This window comes from Limanda limanda, chromosome 1 (assembly GCF_963576545.1).
Source record: "Limanda limanda chromosome 1, fLimLim1.1, whole genome shotgun sequence".
In the NCBI taxonomy this organism is placed as follows: Eukaryota; Metazoa; Chordata; class Actinopteri; order Pleuronectiformes; family Pleuronectidae; genus Limanda; species Limanda limanda.
The window spans coordinates 38,383,466-38,406,476 of NC_083636.1; the positions used below are offsets into that span (position 1 = coordinate 38,383,466).

General features: G+C 42.5%; 1 protein-coding gene across 2 annotated transcripts in view; it reads left to right on the forward strand.

The window, feature by feature from the left end:
* plppr1 (phospholipid phosphatase related 1) overlaps positions 1-22,884 on the forward strand; it is a 64,980-nt gene extending 42,096 nt beyond the window's left edge. For both annotated transcript variants that reach the window (XM_061077895.1, XM_061077903.1), the window contains 6 exons: positions 5,775-5,963; positions 12,898-13,030; positions 15,094-15,344; positions 15,689-15,865; positions 20,692-20,823; positions 21,235-22,884. In XM_061077895.1, the coding sequence (XP_060933878.1) occupies positions 5,775-5,963; positions 12,898-13,030; positions 15,094-15,344; positions 15,689-15,865; positions 20,692-20,823; positions 21,235-21,240 (888 nt within the window). In that variant the 3' untranslated portion in view covers positions 21,241-22,884. The remainder of the gene's footprint in view (positions 1-5,774; positions 5,964-12,897; positions 13,031-15,093; positions 15,345-15,688; positions 15,866-20,691; positions 20,824-21,234) is intronic.
* The last annotated feature ends 127 nt before the right edge of the window (positions 22,885-23,011 follow it).

Here is a 23,011-nt window from a genome sequence, read left to right on the forward strand (position 1 = left end):
GAGGCATTCTCTCAATCTGCCTCCCTCCCTCCCTCTGCCTGTCCCTGTTTTCTCTCCCTCTCTTTCATGTCTCTGTCACATCCTCACGCCTCTTCCTCACTCTGTCTTCTCCTCTTTCTCACGGTGTCCCTGAGGCTCTTCCTCCCTTTCCACCACCTCTCACTCCGTCGCGTTGCCTGTCACTCTTCCCCTGCTTCTTTGTTTCTTCCTCTTCGTCTTTTATCTCCCTTTCTCTTACTCACCCTGGCCTGTCACGAACAGAGCGCTGTCACGTGACTGAAAGGCAGCGCCCTGATTGGAGCAGTTCGGCCCTGTTAGTTCAGTGCCGGAGGCAAGTCTCACAGGGAGGATGTTTATTTATGGTGATTTGTTTATTAAGTCACGTAGCTTGTTGCTTTCCCCCCCCTAACCTCTTGAGCTTCGTCTGTTGTTTGTGGGAGTGACTCTGGGATGGAAAACAGGACTGTGGGAAGAGAGGGGATTAAAAAAGAAGAATATGATGAGAGAACTGGAAGTGAGAGCAGCAGAGAAGGTGGGACACATGATCGGATGGGGAGGATGAAGACAGTAAACCAGGAGGGGAAGGAACAGTGAGAAAAGGAAGGCAGAGGTGTAAGGATGAGAAAAAGGAACGAGAAGAGAACTGAAATGTTCTTCTCCCTGTGTGAGATAATGTATTACACAAACCAGGCTGTCATCAATCTAACTATATCCACCTCCACTATTCAGGTGTTGTGTCTAAAAATAAAAAACACGCTCATATCCCCTGTGCCAGGCCGCAAATAAAATGATCTTCTTATCTTCTCAAAATTATGTCTTTAAACCTCATATATTCAAAAAAATGTATTCCCATTTACTAGTGTGCTGTAATAATGTTCGAGGAAGTAATTAATTTAAAAAGAAAAAAAAAAAAGCTTTTCCCACAGGAACGGTTTCTGTTTGATGTTGCTCCCTCACTCTTCTCAGCTGCACTGATGCAATGAGATTTTTTTTTTCTTGGGGGGGAAATTAAACAAGCAGCGTATTTTTTTAACGGGGGGAATCAATCACGTGCTCAATTTATTTTTGGAACAGCACGCACGCAGCCCAATTAAAGCAGCCACACTTTCGATAGGAAACGTGGCTGAACATCACACATGCTCTGAATCATTTTATCATAACGTAATGTGATATTAGATTGTTTTGAATATTGTCCTTATGTCACCACAAGTCTAGTTTCTGGTTTACAAAGGCTGCATCACAAGTGAGATGAGTTTAATCAGATTTTCCATCTTTTCTCCCATGCTCAGTTAAACATGAGAGTAAAAGGTTATTACTCATGATGCTTGGTCTAGTTACAGTGTTGGTCCAGTAAGAGACGAGGGATTTCTGAGAGAAACGGAAAAGCGATGGAATAAAATGCACAAAATACACAAAGCTTTGGGGTTTGAGAATCACATGTGTAGCTGAGACTTCACAAAGACGAAGTGGAGGTGATACAGCTGATGTTAGATGACTGCTGCAGCATTAATCCTGCAGAATACATAAACATGTTGTATCCACCTCTCAATGACAAACAGTAAGCTTGTAATTCCAGCCTGGTGTACCTGCGTGATTAATATGCCACGTGCACATCATTAAAAAATTAACAGGCGTGTAAACACGGGTGTCGTCCCAGAACAAAAAGCACAAAAGCTTTAGAAAACCTGGCCTCAGCTTTAAGACGGACCTCACACAGACTGGAAACCCTGAATGGCACAAGATGCTGCACTTAACATATTAATGAGCCGGGATGAAGAGACAAGCTGTCTTTGATATAACTGGGAGTTTTTTTTATTTTATTTTATTTAAGCCGATTTAATATGGTGGTTTGTAAGTGTTGTTATTATCAGGCTGTGAGTGGAGCAGGTCATGTGACTGAGTAACATTTACCTCACCTTCTTCATTCTTTATACGGCCAAAAATATGTTTTTCAAACCTTTGCATTATTAAAATGCTCAATGAGTTTCTTCTTTTTTAAATCATATATATGTAATTTATTTTTGTAACCTCCATCATAATGAATTTCAAAGGGAAATCAAGATTGACAATAAAGTAATAAATAATATAAATAGTAAAAATCGTAGCGTATAGTCATATGCACTTTGCCTTATCGCACTTCTATTAAATCAAAATTAAATTATCAAGAGTTAGCCTAATGCTAAATGGAATAACGTGTGCGGCCCCTCTGTTAAAAAGACATAGATACTGCTGCTTATAAGTAATCCAAATGCTTCCTTTTCTCTTTTTTTACCCAAAATGCAGCATGAAATGCGGCCTGTTATAACCTAACAGAGGCCGACGGCCGTAACCACAACGCCTCGCCGAATAAAAGAGGAGAAAAGCGACCTCCAAGGAGGAGACATAATGGCGCGCTGCAGAAACTTTGTGTAACCATTTTTACGACAGCCACTCGTCTCAGTCGGCCCTTCACTCAGCTAATGCAGCATGACGCCGGCTGTGAAGTGAATATAATAGAGCCGTGAGTTTGGAGGCTTGTCCAGGTGTAGAACTGTCACAGAAGAGTCGGAGCGTGGAGCCGCCTTCGGGGATTAGACTGCACCTCTTCTTTCTCAAAAAGAGAAAATAAAATATTTGAAATATTTGAGCTCTGTAAAGATCTAGAGGAGAGAATGTGTGTCGTGTGGAGAAGAAATTCTCCAGGACTTGCGTCTTAATCTGTCGCTTTTGGCAGCACCCTTAAAGCAACACTATGTAGCTTTAACTGAGCAACAGCGCCCTCTACAGCCACATGTGGGTGTGACCATCCCGTTATGACCTATGGCGCCGAAGTAAAACAATCTCTAAAAACCGAAGCGTTGTTTAAAGACGACCGCCTTAAAGTCCACAATTAGAATAATTTAAAAGTTTCCTCTTTGATAATCTGCATTAAAAACTAACTTTTTTAACTGATGTACAGTTCATCATCACTCTTGCTAACTATCAGTCAGTTCCATACTTGCATAGAGACATTCAGGCTCAGTGGGAATGAAGAGGAAACATTCTCCTTATTCCAAGTCATCAAACCATCCAACTCATTTTGAAGCTGCTATTCTCAGGTGAAAAGGAGTTCATTTAAATTTGGAGGCTGCTGCAGAATGAAGGCTGGTGAATTAACAAAAACTGTGATTGCTCCTGTAAATGAGTCAGGCAAGCTGCTGTCATTTTGATTATTTCAAATGCAAATAGGATGAAGGTCAAAGTAAATTAAATCCCAGTAATAATAATAAAGTTGTGCACCCTCTAGCGTTTATGTCTGATCCCTCTCCAGGAGTCTCCATGTAACCGTGACATCCTGAGGTGTTATGTGGTGTTTTCATATATTTAGAGGAGATCTATGAATAAAATTGGTAACAGGATTAACCTGCTTGAACTAGTTGTGGAACAACATGAAAACATGAAAGTCTTTTGGATGTAGAGTGTGGACAAGCTGCTTAAAGATGGAGGAGCAGGAGGATTTCAGGGTGAGGGGCTTTACTTAGTTAGGATTGTAACCGTGATGTGTTTAGGTGCAGTACAAAATTTTGGTTCCTCATATCCGTGGTTGTTTGTGCTGCACAGCAGGGTTCCTTTGTGTCAGGAGACAGCAGAAAATACTGCTAACTAAGAGTTGGCATAGAAACAAATAACACACAGACACACACAACACACACACACACACACACACACACACACACACACACACACACACACACACACACACACACACACACACACACACACACACACACACACACACAGACACACACAACACACACACACACACACACACACACACTACCTGGAATTCTTCACTCCACCATCTGCTCCTGGACTAGATCTGCCAACATTTCTCTCCTCTTCTCATTTGCTCTCTTGTACAGTCTGAATCCCATCAGCCATGTTGTGCTGTCTGGTTCACAAACACACCCTCCATGTTTTCTGTCTATTTTGCACTAAAGAAAAGTTCATTCTGTTTAGTTATAATTGCTCAGACATGATGCATCAAGTACCCAGGATTATATTTTAGTCATAAAAAGGTCACTGTGGTGTCGAGGGAGGAAAAGTGCTCTAGCTGCTTTTTACAGAAAACCAACAGCTGAGAGCTTTACTTTGAAAAGTTGCTTCCTTAAAACACAGAAGAATCATCCGTCAAACTAAAGCCTGTTTGGTCTAATGGGGAAGATTCACTCATGATTAGCATCTGACTGATTCAGGACAGAACACGTAGACTCTTATCAATAGGTCTGCAGAACCTCTTGTTTAATGGTGTCAACTGAACTTAAACTGAGGAATCTGACATTTCTCTAGTCAGTAATACTTTCTGCAATACACACAAGTATTTATGATATTTCTTCAGGCTACTTTTTGTAGAAATAGACGAGGCTGTTTTGTTTGAGCTTGAAGTTGTTGTCACTAACATCTAGTCAATAAGCAAACTTAAAAGTGGAATAATGATTCTGGGTTACATGTGGGATGTTCTATCGCGCATTACCAACAAAATTAAGTGTATATACACCACTTTAATATATTCAATACCTAAAATATTAGCTAGTGTACTACTGTTTTTATTTTTTTAAGTCTGCAGAATATGTTTGAATCAACTTTGTGTCAGAAAATGTCACTTTTTCTTAATAAAAACTGTCAAGTCAGGATTTGTCATCCTTTAAAGAAACACTGACTCTTTTGCAGTAGCACAGTGACACCTGGTGTTTGAGTGAGGTATTACACAGGGCTCTGTGAACCACTTGAACTATTCATATTCAAGGCATCACTTCTATATGATCTTTTAACAAACACAAACTTTTAGCAGATAGCAACGACCCCACACGAATTCTCCTCACATTGATTTAATACTCTGATGCTTATTAATCCCTTTAGAATGAATAAAGCATGTTTTTATTCTCTTCTTTCCCTCATTTCTAAAAGACGGAGAATTCTCTGTCACCGCTCTCTCAACTTATCCCTGATGTGACTCATGTTTAAATGCTTTAGCATGACTAACACTTCATATTTCTTCCACTTCTGAGGGGCATTTAGAGGCCTGTCTTTTCTTTGGCAGACACAGCCGCATTAAAATATAAAAACATCTCATCTCATTTCCTTTTTTTACTTTGATATAAAACCCCAGCTCAGCGCCAGAAGGTTGGTTATAGACTCGAAGTATTATTGGCACATTAGAGGCTGAGTGATATGCAGATGATTTTCCCAACCCCCCCTTCTTCCCATCAAAAAGCCTTGCTGAGCAATGTCTTACATTTTCTATTCCGGCGTCGGTTCGTCATCAGTGACTAAAGAAACCATATACAGGGAAAAAATAGCCTGCAGCCAGTTCTGGAAAGAGAGTGAAAGGAGGCTAGAGACAAAAGATTCTGTTAGAGGGATAAAAGCATGAGAGGGTGAGGGAGGAAAGGAGGTGGTAAGTGATGGTGGTGGTGCCTCGTCGGCGGCGGTGGTGGTGGTGGTGGGTGCTCGTACACGACCAGATTTAGGATGAGAGAAAGAGAGAGAGAAAGAAAGAGAGAGAGAGGAGAAAAAGAGATTTGGAGGTTTTGGAGGATTTATGCGGTTGTTGTTGTTGTATTCAAACCTGTCAGACACTTCACAGCTGACAGCGGAGCGCGGTGATGTTCAGGGATCAGCCGCAAAAACGTCTCGCTTCGGGAACCCCCCACTTTTTAACCTCCTGAAACGGAATCACCGGATCTTCCACTAACCCTTCTCCTTCCTCTCCTTCCTCCCCTCCTCCCTCTCGCTCCACCATGTTCTTCTTTCAGCTCGTCATCATGTCCGGCACGGTGTTGTTGGCCTACTACATGGAGTGCACGGACCTGTTCAGCGTGCACGTGCAGGGCTTCTTCTGCAACGACGCCGAGCTGATGAAGCCGTACCCCGGCACAGAGGAGGCCAGCTTCGTCCCCCCACTCATCCTGTACTGTGTGGTGGCCGCCGCTCCCACCGCTGTCGTGAGTAACACACTTTCCTTGTTTCTCAGCCGTGTGTAAACAGAGGTGATACAGATGTGGCCACATGTTCACTGCTTCTCACACCTTATTTGCTTCTTTTATAAATTAGAACCAGCAAATGTAACCATATGAGAAAAAACCCTACCTCACAATACTCCTGATATACACTAGTGCAGTGTTCTTCTGTGTGCTGGTTACAGTTTTTCTTTCTCAAACTGTAAAAGTGATCCTGATCCTGAAGCCGCTACACAAAGAGTTGTTCACCTGTTTATTCAAAGTTCAGAGAAGCTCGACTCAGCTCACAGAACCTGGAGAATCATTTGTCACGCTGATGAGTTCCAGCCCCTGCTGCTACAGAGCTGGTTGCCTGTTTATACCAAATTTATTAATATTGAACCAAATATTGACCAAATCAATCCTGCACTTCTCTGTGCCGTAAAAAATACACATAGGGATTGTAAAGCCGAAAAGATGAATGGTTCTTGAGTTACACAATGAAAAAACGGAGGTGTAACTTGAATGACTCAGTGAAGCTCATACTTCTCATACAGAAAAACATGAATGGATCCACTCTTCAATTTAAAGTGTTGTCCCCAGGCCAAGGTCCCATCATTCCTATAATAACCTCCTCCTGAATAATAATAAAATAAACAACCATTAACAATGACTGTGTTCCGTTGATGTGCCTGCATACAGAACACAGTGTTCACTGGTGCAGCTGAACGAGTGCAGTCCTCATTCATTCATAACATGCTCTCCTGTCACCTGCTGAGAGATGTGGGGAAAAGATCTGAAATCTTTATCTGACACTTCCCGTCTGAATGTCTAAGCTGCTAATTTGAAAAGCTGCGTGACGGCTTTAGATGAATCTGGGACAGTGGCTCCAGATGCTGCTGCAATTCCAATGTCACAGAGAAGTAGCACCATTCAGCCACCAGGTGTCAGTGGTGCTCCGTGTACAATGTGTCTCATTATGAAACCTGCCGTTTGCAAATTATGATGAATGAAATTTAATATTTGAAACAGAAGCCAGAACGCAGCTCTGACAGTAAAATGGGTCAGTTTGCTTTAAAAGGCCGTTTACGTGATTCTGTTTGAAATCCTGCAGTGAATTCATGTTAAAGGGGCAGGTCGTCTGATCTGAGTAAATGACGTGATGATACTGAGCAGCTTGAAGTGATGAACTGGACATAAGTGGTTTGAGACTGAGTTAAGGATCCAAGCAGAAATACCACATGTCTTTTGTCATTATCATCATAATTATAACCTAATTATCAGTTGTACTTTGAAGAAAATTCACCCGCATCAATGTCAGATTTGCTATAATGTACAAGATTCACATTTTGACTTATTTAACGCCAGTTCACTTATTTTTTTCAGATCCACTATAGCTCATTCACTTTAATTATAAATAATCTGAATGAATTTTAGTCTTTAAACAATCTTAGATATTTATAAATATTATGTACTAGGTCTTAAATGCATGTAGATGCATCTTAATTATGTTAAAGTTAATTTACCGGAACCTTTAAATTATTTGGTGACATTTATGTGTCATTGAGGAAGAAGTATAAAAATGACATATTAGTAGATGTAAAGATATTCTGTTACTCATAATATTCCTTCATATATGTCCTATTTGAGTCTTTGAAACCTGTGGAAACCTGTTGTCTCCGAGGTCTCTAATGGTGAGTCCACAAGACTGTTTGGCGTTTGAAGCAACACAGACAGGATTAAGGATTTGGTGGAGTCTTTCCACGCTGCCAGTTTCCAGCGTGGCGTCTTGTTTTTGTCTGCGGGACCCTGAAGCACACACACCTGCTCCAGCACCGACTCAGTTAGAGGAAAACTCTGCACAGAGGAGACTCTTAATGTTTTGTGATCTGTGTCTTCTGAAGAATGAGGCGACCGGAAGCGGTCAGCTGAATCTGTCTGATCCGATCGGCGACCTCTCCCCCCCAGTCACTGCCCTCAGTGCGAGCCTCGTGTGAAGCTGCATTCGCCTTCACATCCTGTTTGTGTTTTGCTTTATATAACTCTAATGTGTTTTTAATCTACCAAGAGCCTGACTCACTGCAAGGAAAGGAAGCAAATAGTCAAAACACAATCAGGCACGAAAACGTATTCGGTTTGACGGCATTTACGTGTCAAAATATGGTTTAATTCTCTTCCTGTCGGGATACCTTCTGTGTCCAGTGCTCTTTATAATGATCATCCTCCAGGATGCAGAGAAGTTGTCAGCGATAATACCTCCGCAGGCTTTTAGCCGTGCATTGTATGTGTTCCTCTTCCATTTCCCAGCTTTTACCTCCTTCCCGATCCGACAGGCTTACGATTTCAAGAGCCACTTAATCAGGGACGTGATCGTTAAAGACGTCTCACTCCTGGACGGACGCCACCCATCCATCCGTAACCAGATGAGATCTCAGCGGTCTGACGTCTCTTTGTGCCTCCTGCTCCAGTTGTTTATTATCCGGAACGTTTTGTTCTCTGCTGTCGGGCTCTAGACACCGAGTGCTACACAATCTGAATTATCGCCACATTTACAGAGGAAATAAAACACGTCTTCCTGCCGCTCGCGCTCCCGTCCTGTGACGAAATAATGAGAAGGTGCATGAGTTTCAAATCTGGAAGAGTGCTCTGATTGGACGGGAAATGCGGCAAACAATATTGTGCGTAGGGTGATTGGGTTGGAGACGCTTCTACTCTGATTACTTCACAAAATACATAAATAAATGTAAGAAGCCAAGTTAAGTGTCTTCTTACACAATTAACATGTCAATTGAATTATTTATTATATTGGCTTTTCTCAAACTGTCTCTGCTGCAGATCGCCGGCCGCCTGTTTGTTCCAATTTTTATTAACACCCAACGTATCACGTTCTTATAACACACGTTCTTTGGCCTTTAACAATACTTGTGCCCAGTTTGAAGTCGAGTTGGTCACGTTCCTTTGTCTCTTGCTGTGACAGTTGAATTTCTTATGTGGTGTTTTACATAAAACTCATTAAATCCTAATACGATTAATTCTCTCTTGTCTATGATCTCTCACACACACACACCCAGTGCTGTTTGCTGTGTCAGCACTTTAAGTTTAGTTTAACGCTGCCATTTCACCTCCATCGCTTCCCATCTTTCCCTCTTTCCATCTTTTTGTATATGTGGCCTTTGTCTCTTTATCCGTCGCCACACTCGCCCCAAACTTTTTCTGAATCGTACCCTTTGAGAGTGCTGCGTCAGGCGCTCGGCCGGGCGCTGCGCCGTAAATCGCTCCGTCTCCGCATGCGTCATAAACCCGAGAGGTGCATTCTCCAGCAGGCACAAAGCAGCATTGGAGTCCCTGTAAAGTCGTGTTTCTGTGAATATTGGTCCAAATTTTACTCTTTTAGCTCCGGTTTGGTCTCCACACTCTCACGGGGGGGAGGTGTCATCAACTCACTGCTCCACCTTTCAACATGTTCTTCTTCCTGTTTGATTACAACCAAGCAGTGAAGTTGTTTGACCAAAACAAAGAGCTGAGTGTGGTGACGTCTGTGGATCACTACACGTCTTTCATTCAAATGAAGTGAAGTTATTAACATAGTCAATACCTCTCCATAAATATTATAGAGCCTGAGTGATATGGATTTCCAAGGCATATGCCGATATTGGGGGGGGATTTCCATTACAATACATTGGATAATACATGTATTATATGTATTTCAAAATATTGCACTACAGCAATGTAATTAGGGCTTGATGTTATGAAGTAAAAAAAACAAAACACAATCTTTCATATGCACATGTTTTCTGCACTGCTAATTCTCTAAATTAAAAGTTTTCATATCGGCACATAGTGGAAACCTAAATGCAGAAACCAACTTGTGTGTGTCAGCTGATTGTTCTCATCGATATACTGAATACATTTGGATTCTGGACCAATCAGGTGGTTTGAAGTTGTTCTACTCTCTGGGATTTTGCGATGTTAATCATAGTTGTTGTCATAGTTTTTTCTGGTTGCACAAAGAGCAGTAAACTTAAATACGAGCAACAAATCTGAGCCCCTCTTAGCATTTATTCACAATCTGTGGACGCGAGTTGCTGCAGTGATGAACAGATGAATTATTAATCAATGATAATCATGAATTAAAGGTTGCACGGACGGAGAGAAATCCTTCCGTCTCGAGGGTAATTATCCACTCATGAGTTTCTGAGGGCTGCTTATGTCCAAGAAAAAAAACCTGACAACGATTTATTTTTAATGAAATTTGAGAAAATCATCCAACAATCTAAACAGCTTGTAAACTACAGCGTGTGTTGTGTTTTTGCCGCCTCAGGCTGAACAGTTGATTGTTTTCCGATCAGAACTGCGTCAGCTCTTTGGCAGCCAGGGGAACGAGTCGCACCATGAATCATTCATAGTTCTCCACAGGGCGCAGCACTCACTTTTAATGTTTGAGTGACAGAAAGCTTCTCCATGTGACTCTGTCATTTCCACGTCCCCGGTAAAGTTTTCTATCTGGTGAACTTCCTGCAGTGTTGTGGACCTGAGCTCCTGTTAGTGTGTTACAGTGGTGAATAGGTCAGATCCTACATGAAGCAGACGTCTGCTCTTTTGGTTTCATGTCGAGTGGAATCCCCCAGAGAACGAGGATCTCTGTGAAGCATTAGCATGTTCTCTCTTCTTCGGAGTCTTGTTGTTTGACCTTTTCACTTCGTGCTCAGACACGACCCGGTTGTTTCTCAGTTTTCCAACGCTGAACGTTCGGGAGGAGGCTTGTTTCCTGTCAGTTTTCCTGACATTTGTATAAAGGAGGCCGGCAGACACACGGGTCGATATGAGACAGTTAGTCAGTGCTGACTAAACTTTTCAGTGCAGGAGAAATACGCTAGTGAGACAAGTACCTCAAAGCAACGCTGGATAGGAAATGCCGCCAGGCCTTACTCCCCCCCCCGCCAGGCTAAGCGTTGCATGTTTTTTTTATTTAAAAAAAAAATAAAAATCCGTCATACGCGCACATCAACAACACTTCACTTCCTCATTGAGCCCCGATCACAGACATGGCCCCGATCCCCAAGCAACCATCCTATTGGTCCAAACAGTCACATGTCCCACCCAGACGCCTTCACTGACCCTCGGACAACAGAATGCTCCTTTAACACAGTGTTTTACTGAACATACGTCGCCTTCACTGATCCTCAGACATCAGAATGCTCCTTCAACACAGTGTTTTACTGAACACAAGTCAAAACCAAACATAAACCTAGTCCGTTACACGATTAGGCTGCAGCTATTTGGTTTTATTTATTTAAAAATAGGGTACTTCTTATTTCATACATTTTCCACAAATATGAGGAGGACTCAAATTGACCATTTCAATTCAGTTAATTTTATTTTGATAACAACAAACTGTATGTCACCATATAATGCAGCACAAAACAAAATGTAAACAAAGGCTCAAATATTAAAGTGCAAAACTGTAGGTTTAAACTAGCAACTCCAACGTGATAAAAATAAATAAAAAAGAGGGCTTATAAGTTAAGTCAGCAGTGCAACTCAAAAAGATATCAAAGTATCTATTTAACCCCTTATCAAAATAAAAAAGTTAGGTGTGCATATTAAACAAAGTGCAACATGTTTAGAGTATAAGAAACAATGGTGTCCAGCTCAAAATCCGACTCAACACCGTTTCGTGATCTGTTGTTTTGAAGCCACGAATATGGCATTTTGTCCAGTGTCATCTTGGTTTTCTTGACAACACACAGACTTCGTCATCAGCTCTTATCAACACAAACTCTCCTTGGATCTTCATCTTTCTCTTCTACGTGAACGACACTGCTTTTTTACCAGGAGATATTAGGCCAGGTGGATAAAGTCCATAGAATCTGCGGAGCGTCTCACTCAGACATCTTCTCACATGCACCTCCTCTGGAGAACACGTGGGAAACTGCTGAGTTGCGTGCATGTCTGAAAGCAGCTTCATTCTGACCCCATCCCGGGACACATCAGCCACATTGTGATGTTATGCGTTTGTACACGTTGTACTGGTGATCTGTTCTAACTGGCCTTTACCAAAATGCAGTTTGATTTGTCACAACCGCTGCTCAGCCCTAATAACCCACATGCTCCAAGTTGCCTGCCCTTTACAGTTTCCCTCTATTTGAAGATAAAGGTCTTCTCGGCTCCGTTGGCACGACAGATGTTCCTGCGTCATTAAACATCAAACGGTGGATTTCTCAGTCACGATGCATTTGATGATAGCTCGCGCTTCATGATTTGCATGCTTTATGTCACTCATCACGCGGCAGAAAACAAGTGTTTGAAAATATTAATTCAGCCTCTTTCATGCTGACAAATCCCGACTTGACTGGATCCAGTGCAAAGCTTTAAAAACCTTCATATCCAGTTTATGTGAGAGATGTCAGCTCCTCTTTCTTCTCCTGTTCCCAGCATCTCCTGCTGCTCACAGCCACAGAGAAAGAAAAAGGGAAGAGTTTTGTTCTGAGAAACATGTTGATGATGGAAATAAATAAATAAAACAACATTCACATGGGACGGAACAAAAACAAAAGAGTTTTGTCTCTCGTCCTGGGGCTTTAAACACACTCTTACAGAAACAGACACAAAGACAAAACCAGATGTGTGTACACGTGTGTACTTACGTTTTGCACACACACTCACACACTCGTAGACACACACATGGTTTTAAAGCAGCCTGTATCACCCAGGGCAGCGGGGGACGAGTTTCATTTTGTTTGTCCGGCAGCAGCTTTTCCATTAGACCTGATGTAAGGTCCACACTCTAATGGACCTGAAGAAAACCTGCATGAATACACAGTGGCTCGTGTTCACGGGTCAAACAGTAGCAAATCTATTCCTCTGCTTTAAACTCCATGATTTTTTGTTTTCTTCCTGGTTCCTTGTTTGATTTTGTGGATGTTTTTCCTGTGTGCAGATTTTCATCGGAGAGGTCTCCATGTATGTGATGAAATCCACCAGAGAAGCTCTGCTGGCCCAGGAGAAAACCATCGTGACGGGAGACTGTTGTTACCTCAACCCGCTCGTCCGCCGGATCGTCCGCTTCATCGGTGAGAGCGCTCTCATGTCCAATACTCAAAAGTACCAGAATATTAATGATCATCGTCCTCAGCAATATGTGATAGATAGCACGGGTACAAATCAGGGTTTGGTATCATTTGGGCTTTTACAGATAAAGGTGTTTAATTGATTATTTTAAAACAGTTCCGAAAAACAGTTTTTTGTTGCTAAGGCAAATTGGAAGTTGAAATTTACACGTATACAAATATAATTTAAAAATGCAAACATTTCATAGAACAAAATCAAATAATAAATAAAACCGCAATAATTCAACACTAGAAATAGTTTCAGTGTTTTCTCGGCTGCAGACTCGACTTCTGTAACTTTTGCACAAAGAGCCACAGGACAGCGAAGGACAAGGAAAATGTATTTCTGAACGGTTTATCCTTCAGGTGTCGCTGGGATAACTGGAGCGAATCCCAACTGACATTAGGAGAGAGGCGGGGGGGAACTCCCTGGAAAGGTCGCCAGCGTATCACAGGGAAGACATATGAAGAAAAACAAACCTTTACACTCACAGTCAATTATTATTCTCCGGTGAACCTAAACCAAAACCCACTGTGGGAGGAAGCTGGATTACCAGTAGGAAACCAAACCTGGCCGATTCCAAGACTCAAACTGGGAAGCCTGTTGCCGTCCGATGGGAAAGCCTGAAAAACATAATGTGCACTTTCTTTTTCTGCAGTTCGAGCACTGGATTAATGGCTCAGTAACTCCGACTTCTGCAACATCATAACTGTCCCTGTGACTTTCACAGTCTTTCGATAAGTGTTTAGGAGGCAGCTCGCTGTATATCACGGCTGACAGCTGACTGCGGAGGATGCCAGTCACCTGTGACTGCAGTTTCAACAGTAAACGATGATTCAGGACTTTCGGGAAGTTGGTGTTTAAGATAAAGTTTTTTCACATTTTAGACATTTGGCTTCGCACTCAGGAGAAAATCAAGGCTGCAAACGATTTAAAGAGTGGAGACCCGGCCGGAATCATCAAGCTCCGGATATATGTTTAAGTGATATTGGCGTAGGCTCAAAAAACCGAATCCGTATATTACTGTTATTCTCTTGGGCGATAAGTTCCGATAAACAACGATCATGACCATCAAGCAGCCAAAGTTCCTCAAACACATAATTTAACACAATCCAATTTTCAATATTATAAAAGATTGCCACTCCTATGAGAAGCGCTGCTCTGTCTCTTCCATTGAAGCAGGACGCCCGCCGGACTTTGCATACTCGGAAATGTATTGTCTCCCTCTTTTAAATAATATCCCCTCACTATTCAGAACACTCATCAGAAATTCATTAGGCAATTCATGTGATTTATATTTCCGTCTGTTCCCGAGCAATCTGTCACATTCAAGAGATCACCGAGGCTTTTCTTTTTTTCCACTCCCTCGCTCCCCGCCCAGCTCCTCTCCTCTCACCCTAATCCCCCCCCTTCTCTCTCCCATCCTCCCTCCTCCCTCTCTCTCTCTCTGCCCTTCACACAATCATGTCCCTGTGCCCCTCACAGGCCCCCCCACGGCCCTGCAGCCCCCCTCGCATGAGAATACAAAGCAGAGTAATTTCATGGCTAAGCAGGCCAGATAATCAACAGTCATATTTCACAGTAAAAGGAATTCCGACGCTGGTCAGGGTCGGCGCTGGAAGTGTCGGCGCAGTCATTAATTTCAGATGCCCCCCCCTTTTTTTTTCTCCTTTGTGTTTTTGTTGTTGTTGCTTTTTCTCTGTTTGCCGTCCACCGCATAGGAGCTATATGAACAGATTTAAATGCATGGCACAAGCCCATGTCCAAATCTGCTTTTGCATAATCTTGCTTACAGTCGTAGAAAATAACATAAACTCTTTGGCACAGGTATTTAAAAAGGGCCATTTCCTTTTGTAAGAGAAGCTTTTTTCAGGAAATACTGTTTTGCTCAGCCTAGCAGATCAACTGCATATGTAGGTGCATATTGATATTTTGATAAAGCACCTTAACGTGTGAGGCATTTAACCATTTGCGGTCATGTGTGGTTATTTGAACGCCTCCATTTAAATCCTCATTGTGCCCTCAGGTGTGTTTGCATTCGGCCTGTTCGCCACGGACATCTTCGTCAACGCAGGGCAGGTGGTGACGGGAGGTCTCTCTCCCTACTTCCTGTCGGTCTGCAAGCCCAACTACACGGGCACAGAGTGTCGCTTTAACCACCAGTTCATCATCAACGGCAACATCTGCACCGGGAATCCCATCATGGTGGAGAGCGCCCGCCGCTCGTTCCCTTCCAAGGACGCGTCGCTGAGTGTTTACTCCGCTGTTTACCTGACGGTGAGGAACAACCACCTGGCACTATTGAACCTGCAGGTTTCTAAATGCTGAGATTCTCTTTCACTCGCAGTAGGAGGTTCCCTTAGAATCCTTTATTCCCTGTGAAAAGATAATCCTTTGGTTTTGATATTTATTTCACCGATCTGATGAACGTTTTTGACGTATTTTTGTTTTGCTAATCAAGGGGAGCTTTGTACTGTTATGAAATAGTCAAATGTCTGACTGAGTTACTTTGCATGAGACGTGCTTCCCTCCCTGTCCAACTAAAGAGAGTCAGAAATAAAACACAATCTTTTGTATTTTCACATCTTTGAGTTTGATCTCCCCACTCTCCTCTTTTCCAGATGTACATCACCAGCACCATCAAGACCAAGTCCAGCCGCCTGGCCAAGCCCGTCCTCTGCCTGGGCACGCTCTGCTCAGCCTTCCTCACCGGCCTCAACCGAGTCTCGGAGTACCGGAACCACTGTTCGGACGTGGTGGCTGGATTCATACTGGGATCGTCCATCGCTCTGTTTCTGGTGAGAACAGCGAGCTAATGAAAAGTCCCGGGGAGGCGTGGGATCGGGAATAAGAGGGGAGGAGACCGAAAGAGAGGGTGATGCTCGCAGGTGGATTCTGGTCGTGAATTATGCTCAAATTATAATAACAATATCCAGCTTCCTCTTGGATCTGACCCAAACCTGTAATTAAATGATTAATTCGTGCTGCAGCGGCCTGGGTGTGGAGGCGTTTTAAAAGTCAGTCCCCATACAAATGTTAGTCCAAGAATTAGAACTGCAGCATGTTTTATTTGTAGTTCTACAACGGATTGTTAAATGATACGTTTTGATTGTAGAAGACATGGGGAATTAAGTGAGCTGGTAAAGAAAGTAAAATGAGTATGTCAGGAAGAGGTGATCGAGAGAGGATGAGAATCGGGATGAAGACGGGTTTAAGATGGGCTTGGAGGAGGTTCAGATGCAGGTGAATTTGGAGGAGAGGGAGAAAGTTGAGGATGACTGGGGGCGGGAGAGGAGAAGAGACGACAGGAGAGAAAGCACATAGGTGACACTTTGGTTTCTCCTGAGAAACTTTCAAAAGAGAGGTGAAGAAGAGGTAGAAGCGCCACAAGAGAGAAGAAAGTTTTTGGTTGTTTGGTTGTATTTAACTCAGAGGTGACGGAGGGAACCAGAGATCGTATTAATCTCTTTAAACCACATGTCACGATAATTAATAAACTGCAACTTGGACCTGTTATTTTCCAAGTGTGTTTAGTTTAAAGTCGAGCTCAGTCTCCTGTGATGTGTTGTCAAACAGCTTCCACGGAAAATTAAAAAGTCTTTGTCAACATCACGGTTTATTCAGAGTGGTGATTATAGCCGAGCCCCTCAAGTTGTTTTGGGGTTGAAGCGGGAAGCCCACTGAGGAGAGGAAGGAAGCCCCCCCTCCCTCGTCCCACACACACACACGCAAACAAATCAAAAAAAGAGAAATTTATTGAAGTGTCTCTGAAGCTTCATTACTTGTAATTGCCGATGGGCCCGTGTGTCAGAGCAGGAAGGAGTGTGAAGGAGAGGAGAGGCAGGAGGAGACGTGGAGAGAAGAAATCACTGGTTGGGATTTGAGCGTCGGCTGCTGGCGGCTAATGTGATGACTTATTGATTCGTAGAAAAGGAGCGATGTGAAATGCATTTACAGGAAAAAACCTGATATCAATCACAATTTAGTTTGTGGATGTTTTATGGGAATTTACAGCAGAAGCCACAAGTTACATGACAACAGCAAATTAATCTATTAGCAAGTTTTTTGACCAATATATCATTAAAACTTTGCTGTTTTGCGCATTTTAAGACAGTTGCAATTACCACACCTACTCGTTGGAAGCACCAACGGATTTATTTCAATTAGATTCTGAGAGATATCTGACATCAGAGTAAATAAAAATAGATTTTAACATTAGGAAATAACACCAACACAAGGGGATTTGCACGTAATCAACCTCTTCCTCATGATTTGTTGCATTAAAGCCAGTAGGTGGCAGTAATTAGTTGTTTGTGGTCACAAAGCTAATATCTGATGAAAAGGAAACAAGTCACTACAGTCCCTCACTGCTCTTTACGACTTGTATCCAGTAACAACACCTCAGGGGCTGTTTATGTTCTGGAATTTTCCCAAGTGTTGGCTACTTAGCGAGTGGGTAACTGCTGCTGGTGAATGCTTAATTTTTAGTAAATAAGTAAATAAAGTTATGCATATCTTGTTTCTAAGGCTGCAAGATTCTGGAATAAATAAAACATGGTGTTCTCTTATTCTGCATCACATGGGGTTAATGGCACGTTGTCATTGGCTAAGAGCAAAGATTTCTGAGGTGCTTTTGGATTTCCACCTAAAATCGAGCAGAATCGTTGTCAATTTGAAATGAGATCTTATATATTGATTTAAATCAAGATCACGACTTTTATACCACAAATCTTGCAGCCTTTCTAGTTTCTAACCCTAATCCCTTAAATTCAATGGAGGATAATCGGTTCAAAGTAGTTAAGGGTTCGTTGGTTACATTCACCCATTGTTAGAGATTTGAGGTTACAACTTATTGTTTGCTTAGAGGTTTGGACGCTGTGTTAAAGCAATTTTATATGTTGCGTGGTTTTCTAGCCCTCTGAGCCTATTGAATACCAGGCCTGAGTTTGCACAGACTGTAGACATCGTAGAGAACCCTGTTGAATGTTTAGAAAGTGAAGAGCAATAAAAAGAGACAGACATCTGGACTGGATGGGGAGGAGGCGTTCATGTGTTTTGCTATTTAGAGGACAAATTCCTGCTGGACCACAAAAGATGTTCAGATAATGGAAGATTCAGATTCAAAGTTGCTTTCAGGTTCCCTGTCGTGTCCTTTTTTACCTGCTCTTTGTCGTTTTGTTTTCTACTAAATTGGTTGTAAGGAGCTAGAAGCCAGTGATCTTCAGTGTCAACGTGGAGCAGCTTTGTCCTTGAGACTCGACGAGGTGGAGCAGCCAATGCACTCCACTCTAATGAAGATTATCATTTTCCAATGATTGACCTATAAAAATTGACATCTTTTGAGGCAGTGATCTACGGGGAGAAGAAAACAAGGAAGTCAGTCATCGCCTCAGCAGTTTTCAACTTGCTCATTTCCAGCGAATTAGCAGCAAACCATGAACCCAAGAACGGCTGCCGCTCCCCCTACACATGGACCTAATGGTGCTGATGAAGCCCATCAAGGTCTTGTCATCTGAGAACTGAGGCGGTTTGATGGACTGCTATCTTCAGGGAGACGAATTAGCACAAAGACGAGTAGAAAGCAGGTATAGCTCAAATCCCCGGGATGGCAGTGCTCACAGAGAGACAGGATCTCTGTGGGCTCATCAAACTGAAACTGCCATTAGTCTTATCAGAGCTTTGTTCTCCGCCCGCAGATTGAGGGATCAGGTCTAAACCGAGGGTCGTGGAGCTCCAGGATGATCCTGAAACCTGCTTGATCCCTGACAAATTAGAGGTCCATGCTCTCATCTGAGGCTGTTAGACCCCTTTAAATTTAGCATCCTTATCAACTTTAACTAGCAAGTTATGTAAAACTACCATTTTATGCAGGTCAAAAACATACGCATGGGGTTGGACTCAAGCTGGACCTGATAATATGGTGCAGGACTGGATCCTTTGTCCAGACAATTTGCAATTTGTTATTTCAAAGCTCAAAACCACTTTGTCAGTATCTCCATGGCAATAAGCTAATTTTACTTTGCTTTTCCCACCTGAGACAATAGATTCCAGATCGGTTGAGTCCGTCTTAGCATGAGTGACGAGACACAAGGAACGGAAAGAAACCAGTCATCCATGAACTTAGGCTGAAACCCAGAGAAATGATACCAGGATGTAACAGGATGGTTACGGCACAAAAAAGATAGGTCGCATCCCAAAGTAGATGAGAACAGTCTGGGGGGGGATAATGGAAATCAGTGTCAGAGTAGAGTCGAGCACAAAAGCCGGCCCCTTGAACATTTCCCTCTCGCTCATGCTGAGTCATTCTAATCAACTTAAAGTGTGGATTCAGTGTGACAGGGATTTTCATAAAGAATTCATATGTTTTTTTTGTGATGTGCAGCCTCTTTTGATTCACTCGTCTCCTCAGCGTCGGAAGCACTAGAGACACAAACTGCTGCAAACATGGAAACCTTGAGGATCCTCCAGCGGTGAATCGCCCGGCTTCATTTCCTCCTTTGCTCCTGCCGCAGGGCGTGATTGGCCCGGGGGTCGGGAGTCGAGGGTGGGAAGGATCTCCTCAGGCAGTGTTTTTTTGATTAGCTAGTCTTCGGAGGGGACTTCAGAAATGCAGCAAAGAAACTGACTGATGGGCAAAAGAACAAGAATTTACAAGTGAATGTAATTTACACGAAATTTAACAGACATATAAATGAAGAAACATGTCTGCTGGGCACAGATCCACACGGCGAAGACGAACAACCCAGGGCGTCTCCTGACTGCCTTAAATAATGGCTGATGTTGGTCTTAACACCATGTATGAACTCACAGTAATAGCTGTTGTAAAAAGTATGGACATATCTCTCCAAAAAATGTATCAGTTCCCTTTAAAGGGAGCTGAATATCTCAGTGGCACTGGAGTTGTTTGATTTAAATCACATTTTAATTCAAATGGATTTTTCCATTAGCCACAGTTTGAGGGGATTTTTTTTTTTATGGAACAAATAGCTGCAGAATGATTTGGCTAATTAGCAAATGTTTAATGCTAATACATTCAAAACTAAGAGGGTTTGCAAGTTCAACATTATACCAGCTATACGCATCTTAGCCTTATCATTGTGAGCATGTTAGCATGCTAATGTTTGTCTACGTACATTAGAGCCATTAGCATAGCTGTGAAATCCTCTTATAACATTACATTATTATTACATTACATTTCATTTAGCTGACGCTTTTATCCAAAGCGACTTACAATAGGTGCATTCAACCCCGAGGGTACAAACCAAGAACAACAAGAATCAAGAAAGTACAATTTCTTCAAAAATAAAGCAAAACTACAAAATGCTATCAGTAAGTGCCATTTAAGTGCTACTAAATTGTTAGTTTAAAAAATTGTTAGTTTTTTTAATTTTTTAATTTTTTTAATTTTAACATGTGGATGATTTTGTCATTTGTCAGTTTGGTCCATGTCCTGTCCACTAACACATGAGGAGACGGGATCTATGACTTATAATGAGGCCATAAAGAAGCCTGGCCTTACTTTCACGTCCTCCATCTTTATATCCAGTCTACCTCTGAAACTGACCAGGGTTCGCTTCTGTCATTCTCAACCTGTCTCACTCTTACAGTTGAACTGTCTCCACAGGGTCTATGTGTGGTGAACAACTTTAAAGGCGTCCACAGCGCAGCGGCCAAGCAGAAGCCGGAGGAGTACCGCGGTCTTCCTCTAATGACTTTCCCCCGAGTGGAGAGTCCTCTGGAGACCCTCAGCGCACAGGTAGCTAGAAACACTTAACCCGGGAATCCCAAAAAACTTTAATCTCCACAGTGTGCATTATCTTTCCCCATTAATTGGTAGAGCTCCCTCGAGGCCTTCAGCTTAAAAGACCTCCTCCCCCCCACCCTCCAGATACCTTTAATTTAGTCTAACGGAATTGGGTTTGTTCTGTAATTTGTTGTAATTTACTTTTTCTGCTTCAGTTGGTTATTTCTTAGAATTCCTGATAGAATTAATTGACTCAAGAGAGGGATTCAATATCAATCAAATATTTAGCTCACCATTTGTGTTCTTTCCTTCTATTCTTTCTTTCTTTCTATTCTATCCTTCTATTCTTTCTTTCTTTCTGTTCTTTCTGTCTATTCTTTCTTTCTATTCTTTCTTTCTATCCTTTCACTCTTCCACACAAAGCAATGACACACGCCCAGATGAATATACAGGCATGATATTTTGCACGCCCACGCTGTCCTCCCTCCCACACACGGACGCACATGCAGTGACCTCACACAGTGATCTCCTCTACCTTCTCCTCTCCACTCCCTTTCCCTCTCCTGTCTCCTTTCCATTTCCTTTGTCTCCCCCTCTCCACCTCTCCTCCCCCTCCCCACGTCCGTTCTCAGAACCACTCGGCATCGATGACGGAGGTCACATGACTAAGGGGGCAGCACCGGGTCACGTTTGCGTCTCCACAGCACTTCCAGACACAATGACGAGGACGCATGCCCACGTGGCGCCGATTGCTTGACAAGAAAAACATAAACGAACACTCCTGATATATCTGTTTCATTCACCTGGGGGATAGAAGACACCATGTTTGTAATGGTTCTCATCTAGTTGGGCTTTGGCCCAGTTCAACCCGCCGCGGCGCCCTGAGCGCATCCAAACTATCACAAGACAAACTCAAGCACAGTTGTTCTTTTTTTTTTTCCAGATATTTAAAAACCATTTGAAACATGGGATGTGTTTTCCCTCCATGGTGCGGTTTGTAGTTAGAGGACAGTGTTTTGTACATTTTTGTATGAGCGAGTGCTGTAGCCTCCCCTGACGGTGTTAAACCTGCACACTTCCTGTCAGCTGACTCACTCTGTTTTACATCACATCCTGCCAGGTCGTCGATCACCACATCTGTTCCTCTGAGTCTGAAAAATGTGCTATGGAATATGGAAGAAAAAAAAAATGTTGATGTTGTCGTTTCCGTGATGTTTGTCCTTTGTACAGGAAAAAAAAAGACAGAATCCTTCTTTTTATTATCTCTCTCTGTACATTACTTGACCGTGTCAGGTCGCATTTTGTAAAGATTTTTGTTAATCTGTATGACTATTATGATCCATTTGGACCTGTTTGCCTGCTGTAAACCTGGATATGTTATGGTATCAGTTTAAGTGTTTTGGGGGATGATCCCCCTCTCTCTCTCTCCTTCGGAGGAAATGACAAGGAAGAGTCAGTGACGTCCTCTGAGTCAGAAAATGGGGTTTGGCGCCCGCTGTGCCACGTTATCACCGACGACCTATGGAAATATCATCTGTTTAAATCCTCTCGATGGGTGTGTTTCACCCCGATTTCCTGATTCACTGTGATGTTGATAGAAATGTGCTCAGCAGAGATGTGGGCGGGGCTAGCCTGCACCAGATCTACCTGGAGTTTCACTGGTGCGGCTGTATGATTAAATTTAAATCCCGATGGAAGACGTTCTAATAAAATATATGTGGAAAAGAAAAAAAAAGGGACTGAAACTGATTTACTGAGGCGCGGCTAGCCCTCCTAATGGAAACCAGGCTAATGACTCCTGCTTCACTTTTCCTCCTGGAGGTGCCCCCCCCCCCTCCCTCCCCCTCCTCTTCCCTGAGCCACCAGTGGATTGTGATGCAATGTTGTGACTCCATTTCCTATTGGAAGATAACGCCCAGCATGAAGAGAGAAGTCAAGATGTTTTATAAATATTCATGATTTGAATTCTGGTCATTATCATTATCAACATCATCATCAGCGTCATCATTGTGATTATAATCATCTTTTCCTTTGAGAACAAAAAGAAAAGCGTTTCATTTGAAATGCTGCATATATTTTTTTCTTGGTTTTGTCCACGAATTAAATAGTCAGTAGCAACAACGTGTCATTGTGTGTTTCTTTTTATCATGGGTCGGAAATTCACCAACAAGCAGGATAACAGGTAAGAATCATATAGAGG